We start from the raw sequence: 27,928 nt of genomic DNA, 5'->3' as shown, positions 1-27,928 counted from the left end.
ATTTGGTTGCACTGGGTCTTCATTGCAGCATGTGGGATCTTTAGTTGCAGCATGTGGGATCTAGTTGCCTGACCAGGGACTGAACCCTGGGGGCCCCCTGCACTGGGAGCACGGGAGTCTTAGCCACTGGACCACCAGGGAAGTCTCTGTGAAGAAGTCTTGCCTTTAAGAAATCTACAGATCTAGTAAGGAAGAGCCGTGGACACGGTAAGTACTGTCTTTTATTAGATATTTAACTGCCACAAAAGTGGAAAGGATTTTTGGAGGAAGAACTAATTTGCTAGACACAGTGGTTTTCAAATGTTCCCCCTTCAAACTATAGGTACCAATTTATAAATAAGCTAAAATAAGCCCAGAAGTACTGGTTTGAGTACATGTACCTTAGCCCCCATCACTCAGTTCACCTTCAGCTGGCTTCTCTGTGTAATCAACATGTCTCACATCAGAAAAGCCACAGCTGACTTTCTATACATAGGCAGAGTAAGTATACAGTAATATAAACAGACAAGTGCAAAAAGCTACAATAATTCATTTAAAATCCTAAGCTAATCACACTTGAATAGGAAAGAGCTGAACAGGGCGGTGACCCTGAAGGCCCAAGCACTTCCCTCTTAAATGTGTACTTAGGGTCTAAGGAAATGACATTGCCCAGAGGATAGTTATTATCTTCTAGATCAAATTCATTTCTCAAGTTCATTAATACACAGATTCAGCAGGGGTGGGGATAAGGCTGAGATTATGTTTAACAGGTTCCCTTGTGCTGCTGCTGCTGCTCCTCAAAGTCACACTGGGAGTAACAAGGTCCTGGACAAGGTCTTGAGGACATATTCCAAGAGGCAAAGCCAGGTTTGGAACCAGATCTCTTAGGCTCAGAGGCTCAGGCATTCTAAACTGACACTGCTTCCCTAAAGACTAACAATTAAAAACTCAAAACAGTTATGATCTGAAAGATGAGTTTTTACATCCTTATCAGCAATAGGATTTGAATCCATGCCTGTAAAGAGATGGGAGCCTTAACTCAAGATCTGGATTATTTTTCTTATTAAAAATTTCATGAAGTTATAAGTCTCCTTGAGAAGTGAACATACTCCCACCTCCCAGGTTACAGATAAAATATTAACACCCTGCAGCAAGCCTGAGGGCAGCACTAGTGTGTTAATGGCTTAAAAAATGATTCCAGGGTCTGCATGCCCTCAGGCCTGGACCGTTTATTATTGGAGGCCAGAGGGCTTTTGGGATTTCTTTTGCTTTGAGGAGAACTGGCAGGAACAACCTGCGGGTTTGAGGAGTGGGGCTGCGAAAAGGAGTTCTGTAACTCCAATGCAAAGTGATAGTCCGAGTGTTCTGGCATGTCCCACACAGGTACCAGAGAACCACACTTCTCGCAGGGCACTTGGTCCTCAGCAGCCAGAAGACTGGAGGTCATAGTTGCCTTCTGAGCCACCTCCAGAGCACATGTGGAAGTTAAAGAAGTGTGGCTACTGAGGCTGTTCTGGGCCAAATCCATCTCTGTGGGAGTTGTCTTGGGGGATCCTAGCTTCAACATCTTTTCACAGTTAGGGGCACAATCTGGATTCTCTGTTGGAAAATAGTTTGGTAACTCTTTAGGACTAGACTGTGGCTTCTGTGGAGGGAAGAAAACTGAAGGATTAGTGAGTTGCTTCTGCTTTAGAAGCAGACTTTTCTGGTTAAAGAGCTCGGTTCCTGTAGTATGACCGCTTTGAAAAGGTAATGAGGGCTTGGATGGTGAATTGCTCATGGGGGCCTGTATAGTGGCAGTAGGAGAAGAAAGTGAAGCTTCTTTGACTTTCTGCTTTTCTGCGGCTTTCTGGAAGAATGATTCCAGAGAAGTGGTTGCTTTCTTAGGGGTTGTCACTGCTGGGCCACTTCCCTGGGTCTTGGCTTCTGAACTGGTGATTGGCACTTTTGGCAGAGAACTTGGGTCACTGCTCAAGAAGATGGTGATGTCTGGACCAGGTGAAGGGGTAGAGGAACAGAATTTGGCAGCACAGAGGAAAAGCATTATAAGGGGAGGGGACCTGTATAGAAAGTGAAAGAATAGATTAGCAGCAGGTCACAGTAAGTTTCTAAATGACTGGGACCCTGGTTCTGCCACAAAAGGGGGTATACTGGGTTCAGCGGACCTGGAATGGGTGGAGAATCTGCCATTCTAACAAGTTCTCAGGTGATGCTGATGCTGCGGTCTAGGACCACACCCTGAGAACCACTGGCTTTGATGAACACCCAGCAAGTAGGATGTGTAAGTTGGCTCCCCTGACAAGTGGGTTTACTGTTTTCATGATACTGCTTCACAGCTGCTGAAATTCAGGGTTGAGGCAAGACACTATCTAGAGCTACCAAAAAGTTTTAAAATATTCAGACTGGAAAGACTTCAAGAAAAATGCTCTATACAGTCTTCTGTTTTTAAACAGAACCTGAACTCTGATAGATTTTCAACTCTGGAATTTATCTAGAGGATGAAATTTCACAACTGCTTTTGATTACCTCGCCTAGTCTCAGAAATACTGCAAGAAATTTCTGTCATAAAGTTCCTCATTATATCTCATTACCCAAATAAATTTTCACAGAAGTTGAATTTCAGAAGATGAAAATGTGCTTTTATATACAGGTTTAGTCCCTCAATGAGGTAAAGGGTCAATGCTATTTTAAGATTATTATGACAGTATCTCACTATTCTCTTTCATGCTTTGGGAGAGTCTTATAATCAGATACTGTTATGCTTCCCTGCCAATATATTTTATACTGTTGGTGAAATTTATTATAATCTGTCAGTTTATAAGGTTTAATGTGAACATAGTATCACAATTATCATTTGGTTCAGTAAAAGCACTCAATATTTGAAAATAAATAGTCTTCATTCTTTACTTAGAATAATTTACTTCTCATTAGAGTCTTTGTAAATAACAAGTATACCAAGAAGTAAGTATTCAAGTAAGTAAGTCTTCTAAGTATTACGAAGACTCTAACTTTAGGGAGTAATATATTCAGATAAGCAATAACTTAAGATGGCTAACTAAACTTTCTTTTTATAATCTCGAATGTAGATCTATAATAAACAACCAGTTTATCTTTCTCACATATTATTAATATATTTACCTTGTGAATTTGGAATACTTTTACAATTTAAGAGGCTATGTTAAATAATGATAGGATTCCAATACTGAAAATCATTGCTATCTGAACAGTAAATGAACACACTCTCATACAAAGCTGATTATTTTTAATGGCCAGCAGAAGTGAAATTTATTATTATGACATTTGGTATTACACCAGTGGAGCTTGTAACTGAGTTGGGATGTGAGATAGAGATTACTGGTGAATACAGGTCATTTTCATTATCAAGGAGAATGATTTTTTTTTTTTTTTTTAAGGAGAATGATTTTAAAAGACAACAATCAGACAGTTGAGAGAGAAGTTCTCTAAAACTTGGAGTTCTGCACTCCCAGGTACAACTGGTTGTTCCCCTGACTATAACATAATTTTAGTATCAGAAAGGGTAGTATTGGTTCAGTCTGCCTCTCACCCCTGGGCACTGGAAGGCACCAAATGTAGACAAAGAGGCTGCACCATGTTTCTGGTATTTCTACTGTGTTCTCTCCCTTAACGCATGACCACCCCTCTCTGTAACAGGTCCTGCTACAAAGAACCTACCCCAACTGGAAAGCTTATATACTCACTAATTTTAAATAAAGACAGGGTATGAGTCTCAAACGAAGATGAGCTAGAAGGAAACTCACCATTCAGTCTGGGTTCCTGAAGTGTTACAGTTCCTGATGGCAGCAAATGCATCATGGCTCATCTTGTGAGCATTGTAGTGGGTGAGGGCACAGCAGCGTCGCAAGCTGCTGAGACGCCTGTCTCCTTGTATGCGCATGCTCACGACCAGCTGAGTGGCCACCCTGTAGTTCTGTGGGTGTAAGAGGATTGAGACAGAACTAAAGTTACCTTGAGCAGCTGGATTCTAATACTGAACCGTGTGAGAGAAAAGAATCAGGGTGGCAGAATGGTTTGGAAATAGGGTTTAATTTTTAAAATATTTGTGCTGTTTCTAAGTAACTGGAGAAGACATAATTTGGGTGATGGAGTATTAGAATATCTAGGATATTTTGACAGAATAAATGAAAATGGTTTCTCCTAACTGTTCTTTTGTGGTATCCATGCAGGAAGATTATACAAAGGTCTATAGTACTATATTCTGTGACTGAAGGAAGAGTTCACGTAAGTCATTGAAAGGGGGTCAGGATTGAGTAGTGGATCTCTTCTTTAACCTCTCTGATGCTCTCATACTCAAGAAGAGAAGTTTCTACTAGCCCCTCCTTACAGCCCATCTATAGAAGATACACAGGTAGTGAGCTTGCCTCTAGAAAGCAAGATCACTGACTCACTTTTCAGTGAAATATAAGTATATGAATTCTGTTGATGCAAAGCAAACTAAGAAAGTAAGGCCAAGAGGCAATAAGGTGACAAGTATACACAGGGACTCCTCAAAATCAAAAGATTCGAGTGAGAAGAAATATACTTAAGACAAATAAACCAAGAGTAGCAACTAAGTTTTAGGTAAAAATACATTTTGTATTTTTGTGGATTTTGTAAATACAGCTTATTCAGGTTTGTATATATCTCAAGAGAATACAAATCACAACTACAAAGAAGACCTTGTTGACTAAAACCAGTTAACTATAACTGTATCAGGCACTATCTAGAGATAAAGGAGAGAACAAAATAAAGTCCAGGCCCTGGAGGATCTTATCTTGTAGTAGGAGCTACATAGAATAAACAAGTAGGCTTGTAATAGAAATGACTACAAAGTGCAATGGAAAAAAGCAGAGTAAAGCAGAGAGTGACAGAGGCTGCTGGATATGATAGAGGAACTGGTGAGGAAGTGAAGGTGAAATTTACTTGGTGTGTTAAATAAACGGGGAAGAGGCCAGCAGAGTGGAGGCTGTTAGTGGAGTAAGTGAGGGGGAGATGACAGGACATGAGGTCAGACTATCAGAGGATAAAGAGATGAAAACGGAGCGACACCTAGTGGGCAACATCAAATAAGCCCATAGCACAATGTTATCTACCGAAGAACAGAGACCAAATTGCCAACCTTTGTTAGATCACAGAGAAAGGAATTCCAGAAAAAACATCTGCTTCACTGACTACGCTAAAGCTTAGACTGTGTAGATCACAACAAACTGTGGAAAATTCTTCCAGAGATGGGAATACCAGACCACCTTACCTGCCTCCTGTGAAATCTGTATGCAGGTCAAGAAGCAACAATTAGAACAAGACATGGAACAACAGACTGGTTCAAAATTGGGAAAGGAGTATATCAAGGCTGTATATTGTCACCCTGCTTATTTAACTTCTATGCAAAGTACATCATGCGAAATGCCAGGCTGGATGAAGCACAAGCTGGAATCAAGATTGCCGGGAGAAATATCAACAACATATGCAGATGATACCACTCTAATGGCAGAAAGTGAATAGGCACTAAAGAGCCTCTTGATGGGGGTGAAAGAGGAGAGTGAAAAAGCTGGCTTTAAAACTCAACATTCAAAAAAAAAAAAACTCAACATTCAAAAAACTAAAATCATGGCATCCGGTCCCATCACTTCATGGCAAATAGATGGGGAAAAAGTGGAAGCAGTGATAGATTTTATTTTCTTGGGCTCCAAAATCACTGCAGATGGTGACTGCTGCCATGAAATTCAAAGATGCTTGCTTCTTGGAAGGAAAGCTATGACAAACCTAAATAGCATATTAAAAAGCAGAGACATGACTTTGCCAACAAAGATGTGTATAGTCAAGGCTATGGTTTTTCCAGTAGTCATGTAGGGATGTAAGAGTTGGATCATAAAGAAGGCGAAGCACTGAAGAATTGATACTTTTGAATTGTGGTGCTGGAGAAGACTCTTGAGAGTCCCTTGGACAGCAGGAGATCAAACCAGTCAATCCTAAAGGAAATCAATCCCGAACATTCATTGGAAATACTGATGCTAAAGCTGAAGCTCCAATACTTCGGCCACCTGACACAAAGAGCTGACTCACTGGAAAAGACCCTGATGCTGGGAAAGCTTGAAGGCAAAAGGAGAGGAGGGTGGCAGAGGATGAGATGGTTAGATTCATCTCCATTGAGTCAGTGATGCTAACTCTGGGAGGTAGTGGAGGACAGAAGAGTCTAACATGCTACAGTCCATGTGTTGCAAAGTTGGACACGACTTAGTGACTAAACAAAAACAACCAAAAAACAAACATTTACCACCACTTCCGCTAAAGGGGGACAGACAGTTAATTACAGATGATTCCTGATAGTATATAGTTAGTTGATGTTTCAACAGAAGAGGACACATCAAGCAATACCATCAGGAAAATGAAAAGAAAATCCACAGAATGGGAGAAAATATTTGTACATTATATATTTGACAAGGGATTTGTATCCAGAACATATAAAGAAGTTTTAAAACTCAATATAAAGAGAGAACTCATTTCAAAAATGGGCAAAGGATCTCAACAGGTATTTCTCCAAATAAAATCAGAAAACAGTCAATACGCACCTGAAAACCATTTTATACCTAGCAACTAAACAACAAAGATATAGAGAAATTAGAAGCCTGTTACATTGCTGGGAGTATAAAACAGTGCAACGACAGCCTGATGTGCTAACAAACAGTTACCATGTGACTCAGTATTCTACTCCTAGGTATATATACAAGGGAAGTGAAAACATGTCTACATAGAAATCTGTACATGAATGTTCACAGCAACATTACTTAAAATAGCCAAAAAGTGGAAACAACTCAAATATCCATTTACTGATGAACTGATAAAATGTGATATATCCATTCAGTAGAATATTGTCATAAAAGGAATAAAGGACTGATAGATGCTACAATATGCGTAAACCTTGAAAACATGTTAAAGATTTCAAGTCAGTCACAAAAGGCCACATATAAGATTACTGCACAGATATGAAATTTCCAGAATACTAAATCTATACAGACAGAAAGCAGACTAGAATTGCCTAGGGCTGGCAGAATAACTATTAGTGGGTACAGGATTTCTTTCTGGGTTATGGAAATGTCCTTAAATTGATTATAGAATAGTTGAACTCTGAAATATACAAAAATTACTGAACTTTATACTGTAAATGGGTGAATTTGATGGTGTGTATATGTGTGTGTATATATATATCTCAATAGGTTTTTTTTAAAGAGAGAAGATAAACTAATCATATGTTTAATCTTTGCTTTAAGACTGTCTCTAAAACTGAATACTTCGTCACATGGACTGTGTTAAAACAATAATTTACAGTCCAATCCCTAAATGTCCTGCTTAACAGTTCTGTACTCTAATGAAGATCTATTGTATATTCATAGTTGGAGTAGGATTTAGATAATATACAAAAATGTAAAAGCAAATGGTAATGAAGGAGACAGGAGTAGTCAGTAGTTCACAGATATAGGTTTTTGAAAATCATATTGAGTTTTACGGCAGTTTTATGGGAAAAGATAAAAGATATCTTAACGTTTTCTAGCTGATATCTTTTTGTTATCTTCTTTCTACTCCATACTGATATTTATATCCCAAAGCTCACCCAAGCAATAAAGAAAATCTTACAGCATTTCGGTCCTTGGTTAGTCTCTCCTCTAGTTCCTGGGCTAATTGCAAAAGCCACCATTGTACCTAAAAAAAAAGTATTGAGATTTTAATCTTTCATTTAAAGACTAGGTTTATTACACAACTCTCAGATGGCGCTAGTGGTAAAGAACCTGCCTGCCAGTGCAGGAGACATAAGAGACATGGGTTTGATCCCTGGGTTGGGAAGATACTGGAGGCATGGCAACCCTCTCCAGTATTATTGCCTTGAGAATCTCTTGGACAGAGGAGCTTGGCCAGCCACAGTCCATAGGGTCACAAAGAGTCAGACATGACTGAAGCGACTTAGCACACACAAATGATCATTTTGTTCAGTTCTCCCCAAAATGGAAGTGTGCAACAAAGTCTCCCTCATAAGGATCACCAGATGATAGAAATCTTCAGAACTCTGACCTGCCCTAATCTAGGAGTTTTTATTTTCTTTTCTTGCTGGCATGCTATTAGGTGAACTTCAGGCATGTTCCAGCTCTGAGAAAAAAGACACAAACTTGAGGCACAATATCCTGGCTTCCTAAGTTTTCATCCATTGGAGTAATTTTATCCAATGGAGTAATTCCATTTCAAACTTCAGTCAGTTCCATTCTATTTCTTTTTAGATGAAGAAAGGAAAAAAAATAATAAAAATCCCAAGTGAAACTCATCAATTTTCAACACAAAACCCCTTCTGTTTCCTACATATTTTACAACCTAAAGGTTCCGCCTAAGTTTGCACAGCTACCAAAACCTACCCACCAGTTCCCTTAAAAGAGACAATGTTCTGTCAGGAATGTCTGCCCACCTGATCCCGAGTAGACAGAGCTGTTTTTCCTGGGAAGTTCTTGCCGCAGCCAATGGTTTTGGTTATTGGCCTGGGTTTAACTGGATCATGTTCAATCCCCCGGCACATGGCATATAGCCAAGATCTAATAAAACCAACACAAAACTTTAAAGTGAAGGCAAATGACTATTCTTGTTAAAATACCTATATTATACTAAACCTTTTATCCCTTTCATGAAAAAAGAAAAATCTATTCAAAATTAAGTACATCACAGAATCTTGCCCTTCCCCATGAATTCCAGTATGATAAACTGGCTCAGGAGAAGAATTCTGATTATGCTTTCTAAGGTCAAGTCATCATTTCTATTTTTGGAAAAGTACCAACCAAATTACAGGATTTCACATCCCCAAGCTTTTTTGGTACTTATTAAGCCTAAATACAAGGATCTTAAAGGAATAACAGCATCTTAGCACACATATATGTTTATAACTTAAGCTTCAAAGCAAGAGTTCCTTTCTACCAACCTAGTTAGTTAGGTACATGAAGGGAAAAAAAAAAAAAAAAACAGTAGACTGATAGCCTATAATGATCTAATATTTTAAAGCAACAGGATCAACGCAGTTACCTCAAGGAGTGAATGTTAACCTAATAGGTCTAGATTTTACCTGATGCTCTTGTCTACATTTGAATTTAGCGTATCCATAAAAGTTACGACTGAACAGTTTCAGGAATCACTTACCCATTCCTCTCCCCAAAATGACTCTGGAGCTGGGATTCAGAGAACTGGGTCAGCTCTCCCATGTATTCTATCCCCAGGATTTCAATGACAGAGGCCCCTAGTTTTCCTCCAAGCTTACGGCTAACAAAAACAACAAAAGACAATACATTTGTAACTAACATCATCAATATCTAGTAAGCAGTAGATACAAAACATTTTTTCTGTAAGCAGCTCTCCAGAAGATTCAGGGAAAATGACAACACATACTGGTCCTATAAATTACTGATTTTCTAGAATAAGACTAGATGACTGGGAAATTCAATACTCTGGGAGTTAGGGCCTAGGAAGAAGAGTAACCATAGCATAAACACAAGGGTAAAGTCATTAAGTGGTTATCAAATCAACTATATAAAATTTTCAATTGTATAGGATCTACTGTCCCATTTATGGATTCAAATTCCACCTCCCAAAACAAATCCTTTCAATAGCTAAAACCTCTTGTATTTAAAAATATAGTAATTTTTCAGCCTAGCCTTTGAGATGTCTAATAATCTGTCCTTAACCTATCTGTTCAGTCCTTTTTCCATTACTTATTTTCCTCAATATGGTCCTAGGTCATGTCCTGTTCACTGAAAATACCTAATACTTTCCCCTTTTGTGTTCAAAACATTCTCCAAATTGGTTTTTCTCTTATATTCTCATTTGACTCCAAATTGTGCCAAATCTGAAAACAAAATCCCATGCCCTTTTTATGTCCTTCTCAGATGACTTTTATGAACTTTGGTGACTCCCTGTACAATCATTTAGCAGTTCCATACAGTCTTGATTACAGAACTTTCACTACTGCTTTGAACAGTTATATTTTGTCCCTTCAACAATATTATAAGCCCTTGTCAAGGACACACAATTGGTATGCACAGCCTAGTTATTAATTTTATTTGGGAACAATTCAGTAGCCCTGAATGGCTTGCTATGATATTAGAAAAAAGGAAAGAATTAAAATTCCTATTTGTTATTTAGTAATAGGTTTTAATAAAAAACCTAGAAGGAAGTTAAACATATGGCTAAAAATCAGTTCTTTTTTTAAAATTCAGGATTAAGTATCTTCCACAGATAATCTGGAGTTGAAGGTTCATTAAGAAATCTCAGTGTGTTTGCAAAATTTTGGGTCATCTCCCTCCTGTCTCCATGGTACCTGTTTTCCTTGGCTCCAATTCTTCAGGAACAGAAGAAACTACAACCAGAGAGGGCCTTCACATAGATAGAGGAGTGAAATCTGAGGTGCTCCCTGAATACTTACATTTTGCCAATAGGCATTTGGTTGAAGAGTTGTGGGACTGACCCATGTGAGATCAGGGTCTGCCGGTTGGGCTTGTTTAATCCACAGGCCAGTTTTGCCAGAACCTGGAGCACGGAAAGCGTAAAAAATCTCATTACTGTCAACACCTACACACGGTGAATATTAATATACACACATACCCACATTCACACACAAGGCACAGCTTAAGGGCTGTAACTGGTGGTTTCCACATTAAAAACAAAAACAGAACCAGAAACTCAAGACATCTCCAAACCTGGGTGTCCAACAACCACCACAGTGGAAATCATGACCCACTATCATTATCCTCATTGTTCTTCCCACATCTTCCATTCTCAGTTTTCCTTTAGCAGTTTTTTCCACCCTCATCTGTTCCTTAAGGTTCTCCTACTTCAAGAGGGTAAAGAACAAAGAAGCTACAGAAGAGACTTAAGAGGCATTTCTTAGTGTGTTCATATGAAAATGCTAAAACAAACTCATTTTGCTCTACCCCACTTAAAGACATTTATTGATTAATGGTCAGTACATTTTAAGTCCCAGTTTAATACAGGTTACCATCATTTAGTATCTGTGAGAAAGACTGGGCTCAAAATCATCATCCAATAGCAAACATCTTATACTAAATAAGACTTCAAAATGAAAAACACCCATGAGAAGTCTTTTCAAAGAATAAGGTACTTCAGTGGTATCATTTCACAAATTATAATTGGTAGGAAAAAATATAAAATTACCTCGCATTCATGGGAGAGATTCTCTAAAACTTCTACTAGGTCATATTTAGTTTAAATTACTACACTGAGATTTTTGTTTCCTCTCCCTCCACCTATCCAGGAAAAAACCTCCCAAAACTCTACTAGGTAATTTGGCAACTTTCCTCTTCTTGAGAATTCCCTGGTGGTCCAGTGGTTAAGACTCAGTGCTTTCACTGCTGAGGGCCTGGGTTCAATTCCTGGTCAGGGAACTAAGATCCCACAAGCTGCACAGTGCCGAACTTTCCTCCTCTTGAGGGAGAGAAGGTAGTAACCAGGGAAAATCAGCCACCCCAATGACTAAGCCTAGACCAAAGGGGATGAAGATCCCAGGGCCAAATTGTACTTTAATTAGAAAGAATAGAAAAAAGCAGAGAATACCTAGGTAACACCACAGAAGAAGTGAGATAATACTAGAATATTCAGCAAATAAAAAGAAAAGGAATAGCTTCATATATAAAATAAAAAGACTAGCCTTTTTTTTTTTTTTTTGGCCACACTTCCAGGCTTGTAGGATCTTAGTTCCCCCAACCAAGGATTGAACCCAGGCCCTGGGCAGTGAAAGTGCCAAGGTCTAACCACTGGATCACCAAGGAATTCCCACCTCCTCCTTTCTTTGGATAGTTCAATCATTAAGGAAATATTGTGGCTACAACTATATAAATAACCATTTCCAGCAAAATTTCCAGCCTGTTTCTTAGGAAAGTACATGTGCAACGTCAATTCTCACGTTGAAGAATTACTTAGGTTTTTGTCTTCAATGTGAAGTTTAAAGAGGAACCCATTTCAAAGATGTGTAATGGTTTAAATGCCCCACTCAGGGACTTCCGCTGGAGGTCCAGCGGTTAAGACTTCTCCTTCCAACATAGGGGATGTGGGTTTGATCCCTGGTCAGGGAGCTAAGATCCTACATGCCTCAAAATAAAAAAAAGAAAAACATAAAACAGAAATAATATTATAAGAAATTCAATAAAGACTATTAAATAGTCCACCATAAAAAAAAAAATCTTAAAAAAAATGCCCCACTCCTGTCTATCCCGGCTGTTTTATTGTTGTTGTTGTTTTAAGTTTGTGTTTGTTTCTATCCCTGTGTTTAACTATAGATATATCTCTCTTTGAAATCTACTATTAGCCTTCACCTTATTGTGTGAAATCCCAGCAGAACACTGAAAACTGGTCTGCCTCTCGATGGCTGCTCGCATTTCTTCCACAATCACCGCTCCCATAGTGAGCTGTAGGTCTGGGGAGCTGGTGCTTTCAGTCTGAAGAGAATCAAGCCACTGCAATAAGCCTTGTTTTCGCCTTTCCTCTGAAAAAGTCGAGAGGTCACAGGTAGACTTTTTTTTAAAATCAGGGTTTTATTTAATTGTGTAATCTAATGCAGAAATGCTTAGATTTCAGGTACTTTAGATATGTGTTTAGAAGACTACTCAGTATCACAACAGAGATAAATTTCTCGTACCAAGTCCAGCAGCCTTAATTTCCAGCCTAGGCTGAACCTTGTAAGCTCCAATAACCAACAAATAATTTTGTATTGTCTTTTATGAGCAATGATTTAAAAGTACTTCTGTTTTCTCTCTCCAGTTTTGAACTTTCTTCCTCCAACTTCCCTTGCATGCCACCAAGAATTGTATTAAGTTACTCAATTAGAAATTATTCAGAATTAGCTCACACTTCAGTATAAACTTAAGTTAGCACATCTGTATTTTACAGGCTGGTTCCAGTTGAATAGCTTAAATCTAATCAGAGCCGCTAGATTTATTCTCTTGACAAAAGTATTTAAGTTACATGTAGCTTTGTACTTAGAGCCTTGAAAATATCTTATTATCCAATTTAGGACTAGTGAGTTTTGGAAAAACATTTTAAAAGCATTATTTAACAAGAAAGTTAAGAAATATACACATGCTGGTTTAAAGAGGCTGAAGTGAGGGCTTCCCTGATGGCTCAGTGTTAAAGAATCTGCCTGCAATGCAGGAGACGCAGGAGATGTGGGAAATGTGGGTTTAGTCCCAGAGTCGAAAGATCCTCTGGAGGAGAAAATGGCAACTCACTCCAGTATTCTTGCCTGAAAAACCCCATGGACAGAGGAGCCTGGCAGGCTGCAATCCAAAGGGTTGCAAAGAGTCGGACATGACTGAGCACACACACACACACACACAAATGAACTATGAACAAGGCAAGAAGATACAGAGTATCTTGAAGAGGTAGAGTGAAGGTTCATATATATGAGACTACGAGGAAGATGACCACATAGAAGGACGTATTTTTCAACTATTTTCCAGCTGCTGTTTCTCTCCTTTGCTAACCTGTCTTCCTCCTCTAATGCCCTGTGGATACTGAGCAACATTCTTCTCTGTATAGATACCTTTTCTCTCAGTGAACTGGTACTGGCTTACATTTCAATTTGCTTATGCTGAGTACATGCAAATCTTAAGCTCCTTCCCCAAATTCTTAAAACTTTGATCCCTTATTTCTACCTCCCTACAGAAAAAGTCCTCTTGAATTTTTCACTAAAGTATCAAACAAAATGTTACTAAAGTCAATCTTTGTATCTTCCTCCCCAAAGGTTCTCTTTCCCAAACAACTTCCTGTTTCTCTTAAAGGTTTAAAATCTAATATTGACTTCTTTTCTTTTACTCCCCTTCATTGTAGTTATCTATGGAGAAGGAAATGGCAACCCACTCCAGTGTTCTTGCCTGGAGAATCCCATGGACAGAGGAGCCTGGTGGACTGCAGTCCATGGGGTTGCAGTTGGACACAACTGAGCGACTAACACAACTGCAGTTACCTAGTTACCAAGGCCACTTCAGCATATTCCACATATCCATTGCAACTCACCCTATTTTATTCATATTTCTTCCATTCTTGCCTGTGCCACCTTAACTTTTGCTTTGTTTTTGGCCACACCAGGGATCAAACCTGTACCCCCTGCTGTGGAAACAAAGTCTTAACCACTAGATCATTAGGAAGTACCCATAAATTTATAGTTAGCTCTTAAAATCAGGTAGTGTTAAGTTTTACAAATTAGTTTTTTCTAAAATTGTTTGACTATTCCACATCCTTTGCATTTCCATATAAATTTTAGAATCAATTTGTCAATCTCTATAAAATCCTGCTGGGATTTTGGTGAAAATGCAACAAATCTGCAGGCCAGCTTAGGGCTTGACCTGCATATATGCTGAACTGTTTTTTTCCACATATATTGTTAGATGTATTTCTAATAATTTCATGGTTTTAATGCTATTGCAAATGCCATTGCTTTTTAAATTTCAACTTACCATTTTAGATTTTAATATATAGAAATATTATAAATTTTTGCACATTGACTTTGTCCCCTGCAACCCTGCTAATCTCAGTTATTCTAGGTTCTTTTAGTGGGGGTGGGGGGCAGGTAGATTCCTTAGGATTTTCTATAAACATGGCCATGTCTCCTATATCCTTCTTCCTTCACATCTTTTATTTCTTCTCCTGTACTGACTGCATCATCTTGAACCTCTAGTACAATGTTGACTAGAACTGTCGTAAGAATGAGCACTGGTCATTTGTGCCAAAACTTCAGGATTAAACTGATAAACTCTAGCTATGGTCCACAACGCTAGGATCCATAACTATTAATACAAAAGAGAAGTCCCTATACCGATAACTGGTGTACCTTCTTCTGTGCCATGAGCTGATTAGTGCCTTCCAAGCTCTGGTGGCTCAGATGGTAAACAATCTGCCTACAATGCAGGAGACCCGTTCAATCCCTGGGTCAGGAAGATTTCCTGGAGAAGGGAATGGCTACCCACTCCAGTATTCTGGCCTGGAGAATTCCGTGGACAGAGGAGATAAAGGGCTACAGTTCATGGAGTCACCAAGAGTTGGATGCTGCTGAGCAACTAGCACTTTCACTTTCAAGCTCCCTCTGGCTGTTCGCAGAATTTATCATCTTGTGGCTGTAGGACTGAGGTCCTTCTTTCTTGCTGGCTGTCAGCAGAGAGCAGCTCTCAGAGAATAGACATGGGGGTTTCTCCAAAGGCCCTCTTGCAATATGGCAGCTTCCTTCTTCAAAGCCTGCAAGGAGTCTATCCCAACTCCTACAGCTCTCAACTTTGGCAGCTGATATTTTAAAAGTTTTTAAATATTAATTTATTTTTATCTTCTTTTTGTTTCTTTTTGGCTGAGCTGGGCAGCATGTGGGCCAGGGGATAGAACCCATGGCTCCTGCAGTGTAAGCGTGGAGTCTTAACCACTGGACTACCAGGGAAGTCCCTGACAGTTGATTTATAATTTTTTTATATAAATACAACTACACAACTGTTTCTTGTTATATACATTCACGTGTTCAGTATTTGCTTAGAAAGAAATGAATTAAGAGGAAGCAAAGGAGAAAACAAAGGAGTTCTTTAGCTAACACAAACCAGTTACAAAGAAGTCCCAAAGGGAAAGTTTTCACTCTGGCAAGTTCTGAGTATTATTTTTAAGTAATCATACTGCTTAAACTTCACACACACACACAACTATTTCAGAAACAGAAAACCCAAAGTTGCAAATGGGTGAGTAGGACCCATTAAGAGACAGGATGGTAAAGTTGAATGGGAACTTTAGTATCAAAACATCACAGATACCTGGATTGTTTTCCTAGCTTTGAAATATGTCACATTCATGAAAAATAATTTCTGGGAGAATATATACACTTAGATCAGCTAATTTCTGTTATCAGATTTTTTCTGGCTGCACACATCATATGAAGACTCAGGAGTATGAGATGAAATATCACCATAAATCATTTCCTAGACATTGTATTATTATTCTGAACACTCTAAATAATAAGATGTTATCACTGCATCTGGAAGCTTAATATTTAAACTGGACACAATAAAGCAACTTGTTTCTTCATATACAAATACCTTTTTCCTCATACAGAAATAAGACTTCTTTAAGACACTGGCATTTCATAGAAAAACGTTAATAAAGATAGGTATAGAACAACCATTTGAGTTGAAGTAACATTTGACCACCAACAAAGGTATGCACCATCATCTTCACCAGAGAGCTCTTCAACAATTAGTTGCCCCCCACAGAACCAATGTAATGTATAATAAACAGTTCTTATTCTGAACTATGTAGGTTTTGAGAGGGTCTGCAAATCTCCTGAAAACTGCATGCAAAATTGTCTTATATGTAGGTATCCCATTTTTCTGAGACAAGCAAGGGTCCATAGCTTTCAACAGGTTTTCAAAAGGGCATACAGTCTTCAAAATAAAAAAAAAACCCTTAAACAACAAATTATTTTAAATATTATAAAAGCAAAACACAACCATACAAAATCTGAGATACAGCAAAAGGAGTCCCAAGAAGGAAGTTCATAGCAATACAGGCCTTCCTCAAAAAGAGAAGAAAAGTCTCAAGACTTCCCTGGCAGCCCAGTGGTTAAGATTCTGGGCTTTCACTACAGGGGGCACAGATTCAATTCCTGGGCAGGGTACTAAGATCCTGTATATCACATGGCATGGCGAAAAAATTTTTAAAAAGAGAAAACCACAAACAATAAGATGTTGCAATATATATATTTGATAATGATTCATATCCAGAATACATAAAGAAGTCCTATAGATGAATGAGATAAGACAACCAAGAAAAATGGGCAAGTGCTTAAACTGACACTTCATGAAAGAATGGTCATCACTTACAAAAAGATGCTCAATTTCAGTAACACCAGGAACATGCAAACTAAAGCCATAACATGGTAACACCATATATGATATCACAATCATCAAAATGGTTAAAACACAAAAGAGGAAAAAGCAAGGGTTGACAAAGATGTGGCACAACTAGAACTCTCATATACTGCTAGTGGAATTATAAATCAGTACAACCATTCTGGAAAACTTTTGGGTGTATCTACTAACACTGAGTACACACAAACTAAAGCTGAATACAGGCAAACCCCACAACTGAGCACGTCAGTCACATGCTCAACAGAATGCATACATTGTTCACCAAAAGATATTCACAAAAATGTTCATAGCAACTCTTGTTATTAGTGGTCCAAAACTGGAAAAAAAAAAAACCCACAAAATATCCACGGGTAAATTGTGGTATATACATACAATGTAATACTACACAAACCCAACTATATACAACAGAATGGATGAACCTCACAATGTTGAGTGAATGAAGCCAGACTCAAGTATATACTGCATAATTTCAATTTTATAAACTTCAAAAATAAGTTAAATAGAAATCAGGACAGTTGTTATATAGGAGGGAGGGAAGAGGACAGAGAATAACTGGGAGGGCAAGCAAATGTGGCTTCTAGAGTTCTGATGTTTTTTGATCTGGGTTCTATTTATACAAGTGGATTTACTTTGGAAAATCATTCAAGTACACTTACATTTACACACCTTATGTGTATTATATCAAAGTTTAGATGAGAAAGAAAAAGGGAAACCTACTGGATTCCAGATTTCAGAAGCAGCAGAAATAATCGTATCATAGAAATTATAATTTAAAAGTTACTAAAAGGTATGTGGAGTATAAAGTAGGACACAAATGAACTATCTATAGAACAGAAACAGACTTAGAAAACAGAGAGAACAGACCTGTGGTTGCCAAGGGCAGGAGGCAGGGATGGATTGGGAGTTTGCAATTAGCAGATACAAACTATTACAATACAGAGAATGGATAAACAACACGGTCCTTCTGTATAGCACAGAGAACTATACCAACATCCTGTGATAAACTATGATGGAAAAAATATGAAAAAGAAATATATATGTCTTAAAGAATCACTTTGCTGTATGGTAGAAAATAACACATTGTAAATAAACTATACTTAAACAGGGCTTCCCTGGTAGCTCAGTGGTGAAGAATCCCCCTGCCAATGTGGGAGACACAGGTTCAATCCCTGGTTGGTCAGAAGCAGCAAGGCCCATGTGCCACAACTACTGAGCCTGTGCTCTAGAGTCTAGGAGCCACAACTACTGAAGCCCCTGTGCCTTAGATCCCGTGCTCTGTAACAAGAGAAGCCACCACAATAAGAAGTCTGTACACTGCAACTGTAGAGTAGCCCCCACTGGCCGAAACTAAAGAAACCCCACATGGTAATGAAGACCCAGCAGGGCCAAAATTAAAAAAAAACTACATTTCAACAAAACGCATTTTAAAAAATAAAAATCACTAAAAGGTATATAAATGAAGACCTTAAAAAGCTGGTGAAATGTTTATAGATGCGATAATTTACCACTAAGATACTATCCTTTCTAAAAATGTGAATTGAGAGGCTTCGCAGGTGGTCCAGTGGCTAAGACTCTGAGCTCCCAATGCAGGGGACCCAGGTTTGATCCCTGGTCAGGGAACTAGATCCCACATGTCGCACCTAAGACCCAGTGCAGCTAAATAAATAAATATTAAAAAATAAATAAATAAATAAAAATGTGAATTCAATGTAACTTCCAGAATTTCTTGAGGAATTCAACTAATGTATTCTAAAACATATATCAAACAATAAAGGCCCATACATAGCCAAGCAATTTTGAAAAACAAAAGTAGAGGGAAGTCCTTATCAAATATTATAACATACCACAAACTAATAAAAACAATGTGTTTCTGAAGCAAAAGGAGACACTAATGGGCTATTATAGAAACAGACTCACATATATGAGAAGTTGAGAAAAATGGATTATTAATAAATAACTATTGGGAAAACTGACTTACTCTAAGAATAATTAAGGTGGCTCCCTACTTTAAATCAAATAAAACGGTAAACTCCATGTAGTTGAAATACCTAAAAATAAGCTATAAGGCAAATTGAAGAAAACATAGAAAAATGTCTTTAGGAACATCTGGTAGAAATGGATGTCTAAAATGAAATTTAAAATGCACAAACCATAAGGTGAAAAATGGAAGGACTAAAAGAATTCATTCAACAAAGTACAGTATAAATTAAGTTAATGGATGACAGACCTCAGAAAAGATGTCTGAAGTGTCAAAAACAGACAAGGAACCAACCATTAGAATACAGGAGACTTCTCCCCCGACAAAAAAGGGCAGGAAAGCCAATGGAAAATTGGGCGATTATAAATAAACAAACTCATAAAAGTAGAAACTCAACTGGCTAACAAGTATATGAAAAAAAGCTCAACTTCAATTAGTAGAGAAATATAAGTTAATTCAAGCCCCAAAATATAACGTACACCTTTATAGCTGTTACATTTTAAAATATTAAATAATACCAATTGCTGGTGAGGACAGGGAGGAAATGGGAACTCTCGCGTACTGTAAGGGGTCAGGCAAATTGTTACAGCAATTCTGGAAAGCAATTTGACAATATTTAGTGAAACTATGTGTATACCCTATGATCTAGCAATCGCACCTGAAAATACTCAGAGAAACCCTTGCATAGGTCCAAAAGAGGATTAATAAGGACATTCATCATATAAACAGAAGGGTCTGTAAACATAGTAGACCCATACCATAGATTATGCTGCAATTAAAAGCAATCAGTTGGGCTTCCCTGGTGGCTCAGCGGTAAAGAATCTGCCTGCCAATGCAGGGGACACAGGTTTGATCCCTGGTCCAGGAAGATCCCACATGCTGCAGAGCAACTAAGCCCATGCGCCACAACTACTGAGCCTGTGCTCTAGAGCCAGGAAGCCCCAACTACTGAGGCCTGTGCACCCTAAAGCCTATTCTCCACAACAGGAGAAGCCTCTTCACTGAGAAGCTCGTGAACCACAACTAAAGAGCAGCCCCCGCTCGTTGCAACTAGAGAAAAGCCCACGCAGCAATGAAGACCCAGCGCCCCCCCCCCAAAAATAATTTTCTAAAAATTTTTCTAATAATTTTTTCTAATAATTTTATCTAATAATAAATTTTTCTAAATAATTTTCTAATAATTTTCTAAAAATCAATTACACATAAATACAGCTACATGGGTAGATCTATAAAACCACCAATGAAAGAAAATTAAAAAGAATGAGATCTATAATACCATAACACTATCTTGTAATTAAGAAGCACAAGTTTTTTTTTAACATTGTTTGACAGCAAATTAATGCAGTTTATACTCAAGTGCATCTTTTTTAAAAACTTTTAAAAGTATAGGTGATTTACAAAGTTGTATTACTTTCAGGTATACAGCAAAGTGAATCAGTTATACATGTCTCAATACCTATATCCACTCTCTTTTTATATTTTTTTTCCATATGGGCCCTAACAGAGTACTAAGTAGAGTTCCTGGTGCTACACAGCACGTTCCTGTCATCTATTTTATATATAGTAGTGTATATACATGTCAGTTACAATCTCCCAATTTATTCCTCCCTTCCTTATCCCCTGCTAACCACGTTTGTTTTCTACATCTGTGACTCTACTTCTGTTTTGTAGATAAGTTCATTTGTACCTTTTTTTTTTTTTAATTCCACACACACATAAAAAATCAATTTTTTAAAAATTTCACATATCATGTATTTGTCTGTCTGACTTCCTTCACTCAGTATGACAATCTCTAGGTCCATCCATGTTGCTACAAATGGCATGATTTTGTTCTTTTTTATGGCTGAATAATACTCCTTTGTATCTATGTACCACATCTTCTTTATTCATTCCTTTATTGATGGGCATTCAAGTTGCTTCCATGTCCTGGCTATTGTAAATAGTGCTGCAATGAACACTGGGGTGCATGTATCTTTTTGAATTACGGTTTCTCTGGCTATATACCCCAGAAGTAGGATTGATGGGTTATATGGTAGTTCTGTTTTTAGTCTTTCAAGGAACCTCCATACTGTTTTCCATAGTGGCTGTACCAATTTACATTCCCACCAACAGTATACAAGGGTTCCCTTTTCTCCATATCCTCTCCAGCATTTTTATTTGGAGATTTTTTGGATGATGGTGCTTCTGACCGGTGTGAGGTGATACCTCATTGTATTTCTGATTTGCATTTCTCTACTAATTATTGATGCTGAACATCTTTTCACTTATATGTATGCTTTTAAAACTTTAACACAAGTTTTAAAAGGACACATTATATAAAAAGCCCAAGTTTTAAAAGCACACATTAAGTCAGAGAAAGACAAATACTGTATGTTATCACTTTTATGTGGAATCTAAAATATAAACAAATGAATACAACAAAACTGAAACAGACTCACATATAGAGAACAAACCAGTGGTTACTGTGAGGAAAGGGAAGGGGAAGGGGCAAATTAGGGGTATGGATTTCAGAGTTACAAACTATTGTGTATAAAATAAATGATACAGAACAGGGAAACAGAGTCATTATTTTATAATAACTTTAAATAGAATATAATCTATAAAAATATTGAATCACTATGTTGTACATCTGAAATTAATATAATAGTAAATTGACTATACTTTGAAAAATGATAACAAATTATCAAACTAACTAAACAAAAATAATTAAAAGCACATGTACAAAGCAACACTGTACAATTTGTACAGACACATACATATTTAAGACGATCTGTCAGTGAGTGCCAGAGGGTTTGTGGGGTAGGAAGGGAGTGAAGGGAATCACTATGAAGAGGAAAAGGAATAAAATTAAGTCAAATAAAATGAGAGGCCTTGAGCAGCTCACTGATGACATCATCCTGTGAGTAACTCAACTCCCTGTTTTTGAGGTCCCCTTAATAAAGCTCACCCTTCTTATGAACCACGTTATAATAATATAAATTAACCTACAAACAATGGAAGTGCTCAGTCAGCCTTCTACTGATAACTTTAACCTGCCCTAGTTATGCTTAAGGAGAAACTTGATTTTACAGATTTCACAGCTTCTCAATATCCATATACCTGGAAAGATAAAGAGAATTTGTCTATCCTTCCATGTGAGTCCTTGAGATTCATTCACGTTGCAGGTTAAGTTTCCTTTCACTGAATCCAAGAAGGAGCAGTGTGGCCAAGCAAAGCAGGCTCCAGAGGCAGGAAGCAGAGCGATACTGATGCTATGGAAGTACCTTTCTCAACAGTCCCTTCTGCTGGTGTAGGCCCCTGGGGAAACCCTTCAATGCAGGTGGTTGGCAACAAGTCTGCTGAGATAGGCTGATTTTGGAGCTTTTGTAGTCTCTCTTGCACAGCACTGGTCAGGTCTAGATAAGCCTCATCAATGCTGCCACGTTCCATTACAGCAAAACGAGACATTACCTCCATCACTTCCATACTGGCTTCCCGGTACCTAACAGCAAGATAGCATAATATACTCACATACAGACCAAGGAAAGGATGCTCTTATGCAGTAGTTGGGGTTCCTTCATAGACTTGAGTAAATTACTCCAAGATATTTTTACAAATACTTGAAAAACTTAGTGTGTATATATATATATATACATACATATATGTTTCTGCAAATCATATTTTTATTTTTATAATGTGGCATCTCAAGTTAACTATTAAAATAATTTTAAATTATCCAGGTCTTAATCATTTTCTGGTCTATAAACATATGCCTAAATTTTTTAAAACTGCCTTTGTTCATTACTTGATGAAGATTTTAAGGGTAAAATAAATGATCCAGTATAAAGTCGGCGGCATATGGCTTTTTAAAATCACACTCTGAAGTCAACCATATTTCTGGGACATAACACTGTCTTTCCCAGCCAGCATAAAATTCTATTCAATGCAATGTAACATATATCCATTAGCTAAATTAATTCTACTTTAGAGTAACAGTATTAATCTTCAGTTAAATCTGTCTCCTTTTCTGGCAATAATTCCAATGTGAGGTTGGCTATGACACTCTACTTTTAGACTTCTGAAAGGTGAAATCAGGAATATCTCAAGTCCCAAGTCAAAGCATGATCCCTACACACACCACCACACACAGTATAGTGTACTGTGAGAATGTAGAGATATGAAAAAAAGTTGAATCCTCAGTCTTCTACTTCTTAGCTATATGAACTTAAATTATTTAACCTCTCTAAACCTGCCCCTCGTGTGTGTGTGTGTGTGTGTGTGTGTGTGTGTGTGTGTGTAGGAATGAGTGGGGAAGGGGTGGGGTGGATAATACTAGAACTTACCTTATAACGATGTGAGATTTAAGAGACACTGCCAATGAAAAATGTCACACGGTGCCTGGCATATGACATATGTTCAACCTATACTAGCTATTAGGATTCAATATATACTAGGAAGAAACTTCATGTTTCTCAGGACCTTGACACTTTCAAAGGGAACTACTCAGTTGCTTTGAAAACATCTCTCAACATCTCTACTAGGATTCAATATATACTAGCTATTATAATGGTGGGGGCTTGTATCTACCTCTAACTTGGCTATGCCTATACTAATGTCTATTCTGAGGCCAACTTTCTAAAATCTTGGGGGAGAGAGCTCAGTTCAAAACAGAGAAGGTCAGCACCTTTGAATCTGTTCAATTCTGGCAAATAATTCTAGATATTACACTAGAATGTGAATCTGACTCAACTTTCTCTGGGAAAACTCTTTTAAGTTTCACAATCAATTTAATAACTTCAAACACGTCAGACTTTTGACCTGAGAACATTGGAACTGGTGTTAAGTTTTAATTACAATAACCAATTTTTAAACATTTAAGGAACTGAAAAGGTATTAAGAGTAGATATTATTATAGATAATAATGATTCTCAACTGTTCCTAAAACACAATATTAAAGTCTGTTTTCATGTCACACTAAAAAGTTGGCTGACTGAAGGGAACCTTTTCAGATGTCATTTACACAAAACAAATTAGAAAACATCAGCTCCTAGCCCTCATGAAATGCTTCCAACTCCTCCACTCCCCTTAAACCATCTTCTCTTCTTACTTGGCAAGGTTAGCTTTTCCATGGAGCTCACGAACTTGTACCAGTAGAAGATCTGGACATAACTTCTTAGCATCATCTGCCCACATGTTTCTAGTGACCCCAAATGCACGAGCTTCATAACTTACTGCAACTATTCTAAGGTTAGGAAAAAAAGGGGAGCAAAAACATTACATGATCATAAGCAAAAGTAATTAAAATTTAGCATGATGAATAGGTTATAAACATAATAGAAACTTTTTGCTCACAGATGCTACTGGTTTTTTTTCTTAATTTTCTGGCCATGGAGCAAAAATATTACATGATCATAAAAATTTCACATGATCATAAAATTTCACATGACAACTAGGTTATAAACATAATAGTAGAAACTTTTTGGCCACTGATGCTTCTACTATTTTTTTTAAATACTTTTTGGCCACACCACAGCATATGGGATCTTAATTCCCAGACCAAGGATCAAATCCATACCCACTGGAGTGAAGTCTTAACCTCTGGACTGCCATGAAAGTCCCACTGATACTACTATTCATTCTCAAACACAGCAGTTCAGAACTCTCAAAAATAGGACCTAGCATAGTGCCATGTATTCTCAGAGATTAAAACAGTAGTTTAGAGTTATAAGAATAACTATGATACATACCCACCACCCTTCCATGCTGTGTACTGTACAACTGCACAAGGTTTATTCCTCAAATGAGGATTTTGCCGCTGTTCCACTTGAACGAAAAAACAGTCCATGTCCACTAGAGCAACTACCCGGTCTCTTCCATCAGTCATTTTTCTGTAAGACAGTATATTATGAACAGTTAGAAAGGATATTGAATCTAAATCACCAAAGAAAACTCTATTTCCATTCTTTCACTGTCAAATTACCATAAGCATGGGAGCATGGAAACTAACAAGAATGAAACAGGCATTTTCATATACTGCTGGCAGGAGAATAACAAATTGATACAACAACTTTAGAGGGATAATAATATTAAAAGCTTTAAAAAATATCCATTTCCTCCCAAAGAACTGAACACTTTACAAAAGATACTCAGATTGTCAACAGGCACATGAAAATGAGCTCAATGTCATTAGGCATAGAGAAATGCAAATTACATGTACATCAATGCAAATTGCATGTACAAATGCAAATTACAATGTACATCAATGGTGGGATAAAACCAACAGTTAATCTAATGGACAGACAAATTTCAAATATAAATTCAGGGTAAAGAGAAGTACAAAATAATATATAATATCAAAGCATTCATGTGAACTTTAAAACTTTTTATTTTGAAAAACTTTTAGACTTAGGGAAAAGTTGCAAATATAGTAGGGTTCTCCCATACCAAGTTTCCCCTAATGCTACATTTTACACAGCACAACTACCAAAACTAAAAAATGAACATTAGTATAATATTCACACTACAAACTTAACTTGAATTTTACCAGTTACACCCATTAATGTCCATTTTTGGTTCCAGAATCCAGCTTAAGATCCAGTCTTAGTCATCACATCTCCTTAGTCTTCTCCAATCAGTGCAACTTCATGTTTCTCATGACCTGGACACTTTCAAAGGGAACTACTCAGTTGCTTTGAAAACATCTCTCGATTTAGGTTTGTCTGTTGTTTTCCCTTCTTTTTTTTTTAATAAATTCTTTTAAAAAATTAATTTTATTTATTTCTGGCTGTGTTTGGTCTTCATTGTTGCTTGTGCTTTTCTCTAGTTGTGAGTGGGGGCTACTGTCTAGTCACAACGCGCACTTTGCACTGCAGTGGCTTCTCTTGCTGCGGAGAACAGCCCCTAGGTACATGGACTTTAGAAGCTGCGACTCCCGGGCTCTAGAGCACCAGCCTAATTGCTCTGAGGCATGTGGGATCTTCCTGGGTCAGGGATCAAATGCGTGTCTCCTGCATTGGCAGGTAGCTTCCTTACAACTGAGCCATTAGGGAAGCCCTGATGTTTTCTCTTGATAAGACTGAGGTTATGCATTCCAGGCAAGAACACTGTGGAAATGTTCTGCTTTTCTCGAGTCATGTATCATGTTTGGAGGTACATGATGTCACTATGTCTTAATACTAGTGATGGTAAACATATCATTGAATAGTGACAGTGTTTGCTAGGTTTCTCACTGTAAAGTTACTATTTTTTCCTTTCTTAGAAGACATACTTTGAGACTATGCAAATATCCCATTTCTCTTCAAATTTTGAACTTCTGAGCACCCATCAGTGGATCTGGCCTGTAACAACTAGTTTGTAGTGTTCTAATGCTGATTTTCTATCTATTCATGTTCAACTTTTGAAGACAAAAGCAAACAAAAAAAAGAAAATACTACACACTATTTGTAGACAGACACACGTAAAGGTATGGATGCTAGATTGAAAGAACAAACCGTATAAAGTTCATAGAGGCTAATTTTTTCATTTAACATTGTTAGAAATCTGAAAGAAGGCTTTAGTAAACAAAAGCAGTGGCTCCCAAACTTTGCTGCAGATTGGAATAACCTAGGAACCTTTAAACACTATTGATTTCTGGCTTCTACTACCAGACATCTAACTTAATCAGTATGGGTGTGGCCTGGGCATTGCAATTTTTTAAAAGTCCTCTCTAATGCGCAGCAGAGATTGGAAACCACTGACCTAACGTAAACAAGATATTTGTGGAGATACCAGTAATTTATGATTTAAATACGAGAGAACACAGGTTTTACACTTGAGTAAGCACTCAACTATTTTTTTTAAGTGTCAAAAATTAACATTCACCTTGAAAAAAGTGTCATGCTACTACAAAGCTGGAAGATTAGGGAGGAAAAATGATGACTTCAAAAAATCATAGTAGTCAAGGCATTAATTCCTTACAAATTCCACTCACCAAAAACAGGCAGAATGTAATACTTTAAACCATAACATACGAGAAATCACTTTACCCTGAAGTGACTTTTGTGTAGTCTTCGAACAGATTAATACTGGATTAAAAAATAGTAAATGCATTGTCTCATACACATACAGATTTACATCGGATTAAAAATAGTAAATGCATTGTCACACACACACCCCTAAGTACCATATTAGATACAAATACTAAAAGTGGAGTAGGAACAGGGAGCAGTGATTTAAGTACAGCAAACATTTCCTAAATATTCAAACACCAAAAAACGTTGATATTTAGATTTTAACTGTTTTAGTTTTCAGTTTACGTATTTTGCTGGAGAAAGCACAGCTTTTTAAAGATAAAAAGTGAAATATGCTCTATGTTATTAAAACTCTCCTTTGGGAATAAGGATTAGGCTACACCTCAAACGACCAAAACTGTACAAACCTTCGGTATTTCCAATTCCTCATCTTTAACGATCTCGATTTATCAAGATCTGTACAAAATACATTTTAGTGCCTATCAGCTGATGACACAGCCAAGGAAAACAGGTACAAGAGGGAAGTTTAAGAGCTACCATTTTTCCCCACAAGAAAAATTCTCTTAAAAGGCAATAGGAGGGCCTTTTCTGTAAGCAGTGCTTTCTACTTCACTGTAATTTCGGTCCAATGTTGTCCTCAATCACTGCTATATTATACAACCAATAACCAAGGCAACATGAAAAGTCTAAAAACAGAGATACCCAACGGTTCTAAATTCTCTTACCAATGTGACGACACTTGGCAAAATCGCCACCCGCGGACGCCGCCGAGACTGGGCTAGATGTCCACTGGAAGGACGTTAAAGCGGTCTTGAATATTTGTCCCCTTTCTGGGAACGGATCAGTCGGTTTCGAGACAGATTTGTTCCCCGGAACGACGGAGAAAAGAACCGAGGGTCGCAGACGGCTCTCGCCTAGGCAGCGGCCAGCACAGTCGGGCGGGTCCAGCCTAGGCCAGCGCGACCGGCACACCGCCTTCCTGACAATTACACAGCGCGCGCGCCTCCGGGGACCGTTGACGCGCCTGCGTA

The 27,928-nt window shown here is 37.8% G+C and overlaps 1 protein-coding gene and 1 non-coding gene across 3 annotated transcripts; one reads left to right on the top strand and one right to left on the bottom strand.

Moving 5' to 3' along the window:
- Positions 1–203: 203 nt before the first annotated feature.
- On the bottom strand, positions 204–27,928 carry POLH (DNA polymerase eta). Of its 2 annotated transcripts, XM_061146804.1 has the most exons (11): positions 27,623–27,928; positions 24,636–24,776; positions 23,996–24,130; positions 22,173–22,390; positions 12,351–12,520; positions 10,445–10,548; positions 9,166–9,285; positions 8,447–8,570; positions 7,630–7,695; positions 3,759–3,928; positions 204–2,039 (listed from the first exon to the last, which is right to left on the bottom strand). In XM_061146804.1, exons 2-11 carry the CDS (start codon positions 24,770–24,772, stop codon positions 1,148–1,150), a joined length of 2,136 nt encoding a protein of 711 aa, XP_061002787.1. In that variant the 5' UTR covers positions 24,773–24,776; positions 27,623–27,928; the 3' UTR covers positions 204–1,147. The 2 variants fall into 2 exon arrangements, with proteins under 2 accessions (XP_061002787.1, XP_061002788.1); XM_061146805.1 differs by lacking the exons at positions 22,173–22,390; positions 27,623–27,928 and having other exon boundaries at positions 24,636–24,775.
- TRNAE-UUC (transfer RNA glutamic acid (anticodon UUC)) lies at positions 11,351–11,423 on the top strand. The gene has a single exon. It is a non-coding gene; the product is annotated as a tRNA-Glu (tRNA).

This window comes from Dama dama, chromosome 7, assembly GCF_033118175.1.
Source record: "Dama dama isolate Ldn47 chromosome 7, ASM3311817v1, whole genome shotgun sequence".
In the NCBI taxonomy this organism is placed as follows: Eukaryota; Metazoa; Chordata; class Mammalia; order Artiodactyla; family Cervidae; genus Dama; species Dama dama.
This window is presented reverse-complemented; position numbering and strand designations above follow the sequence as displayed.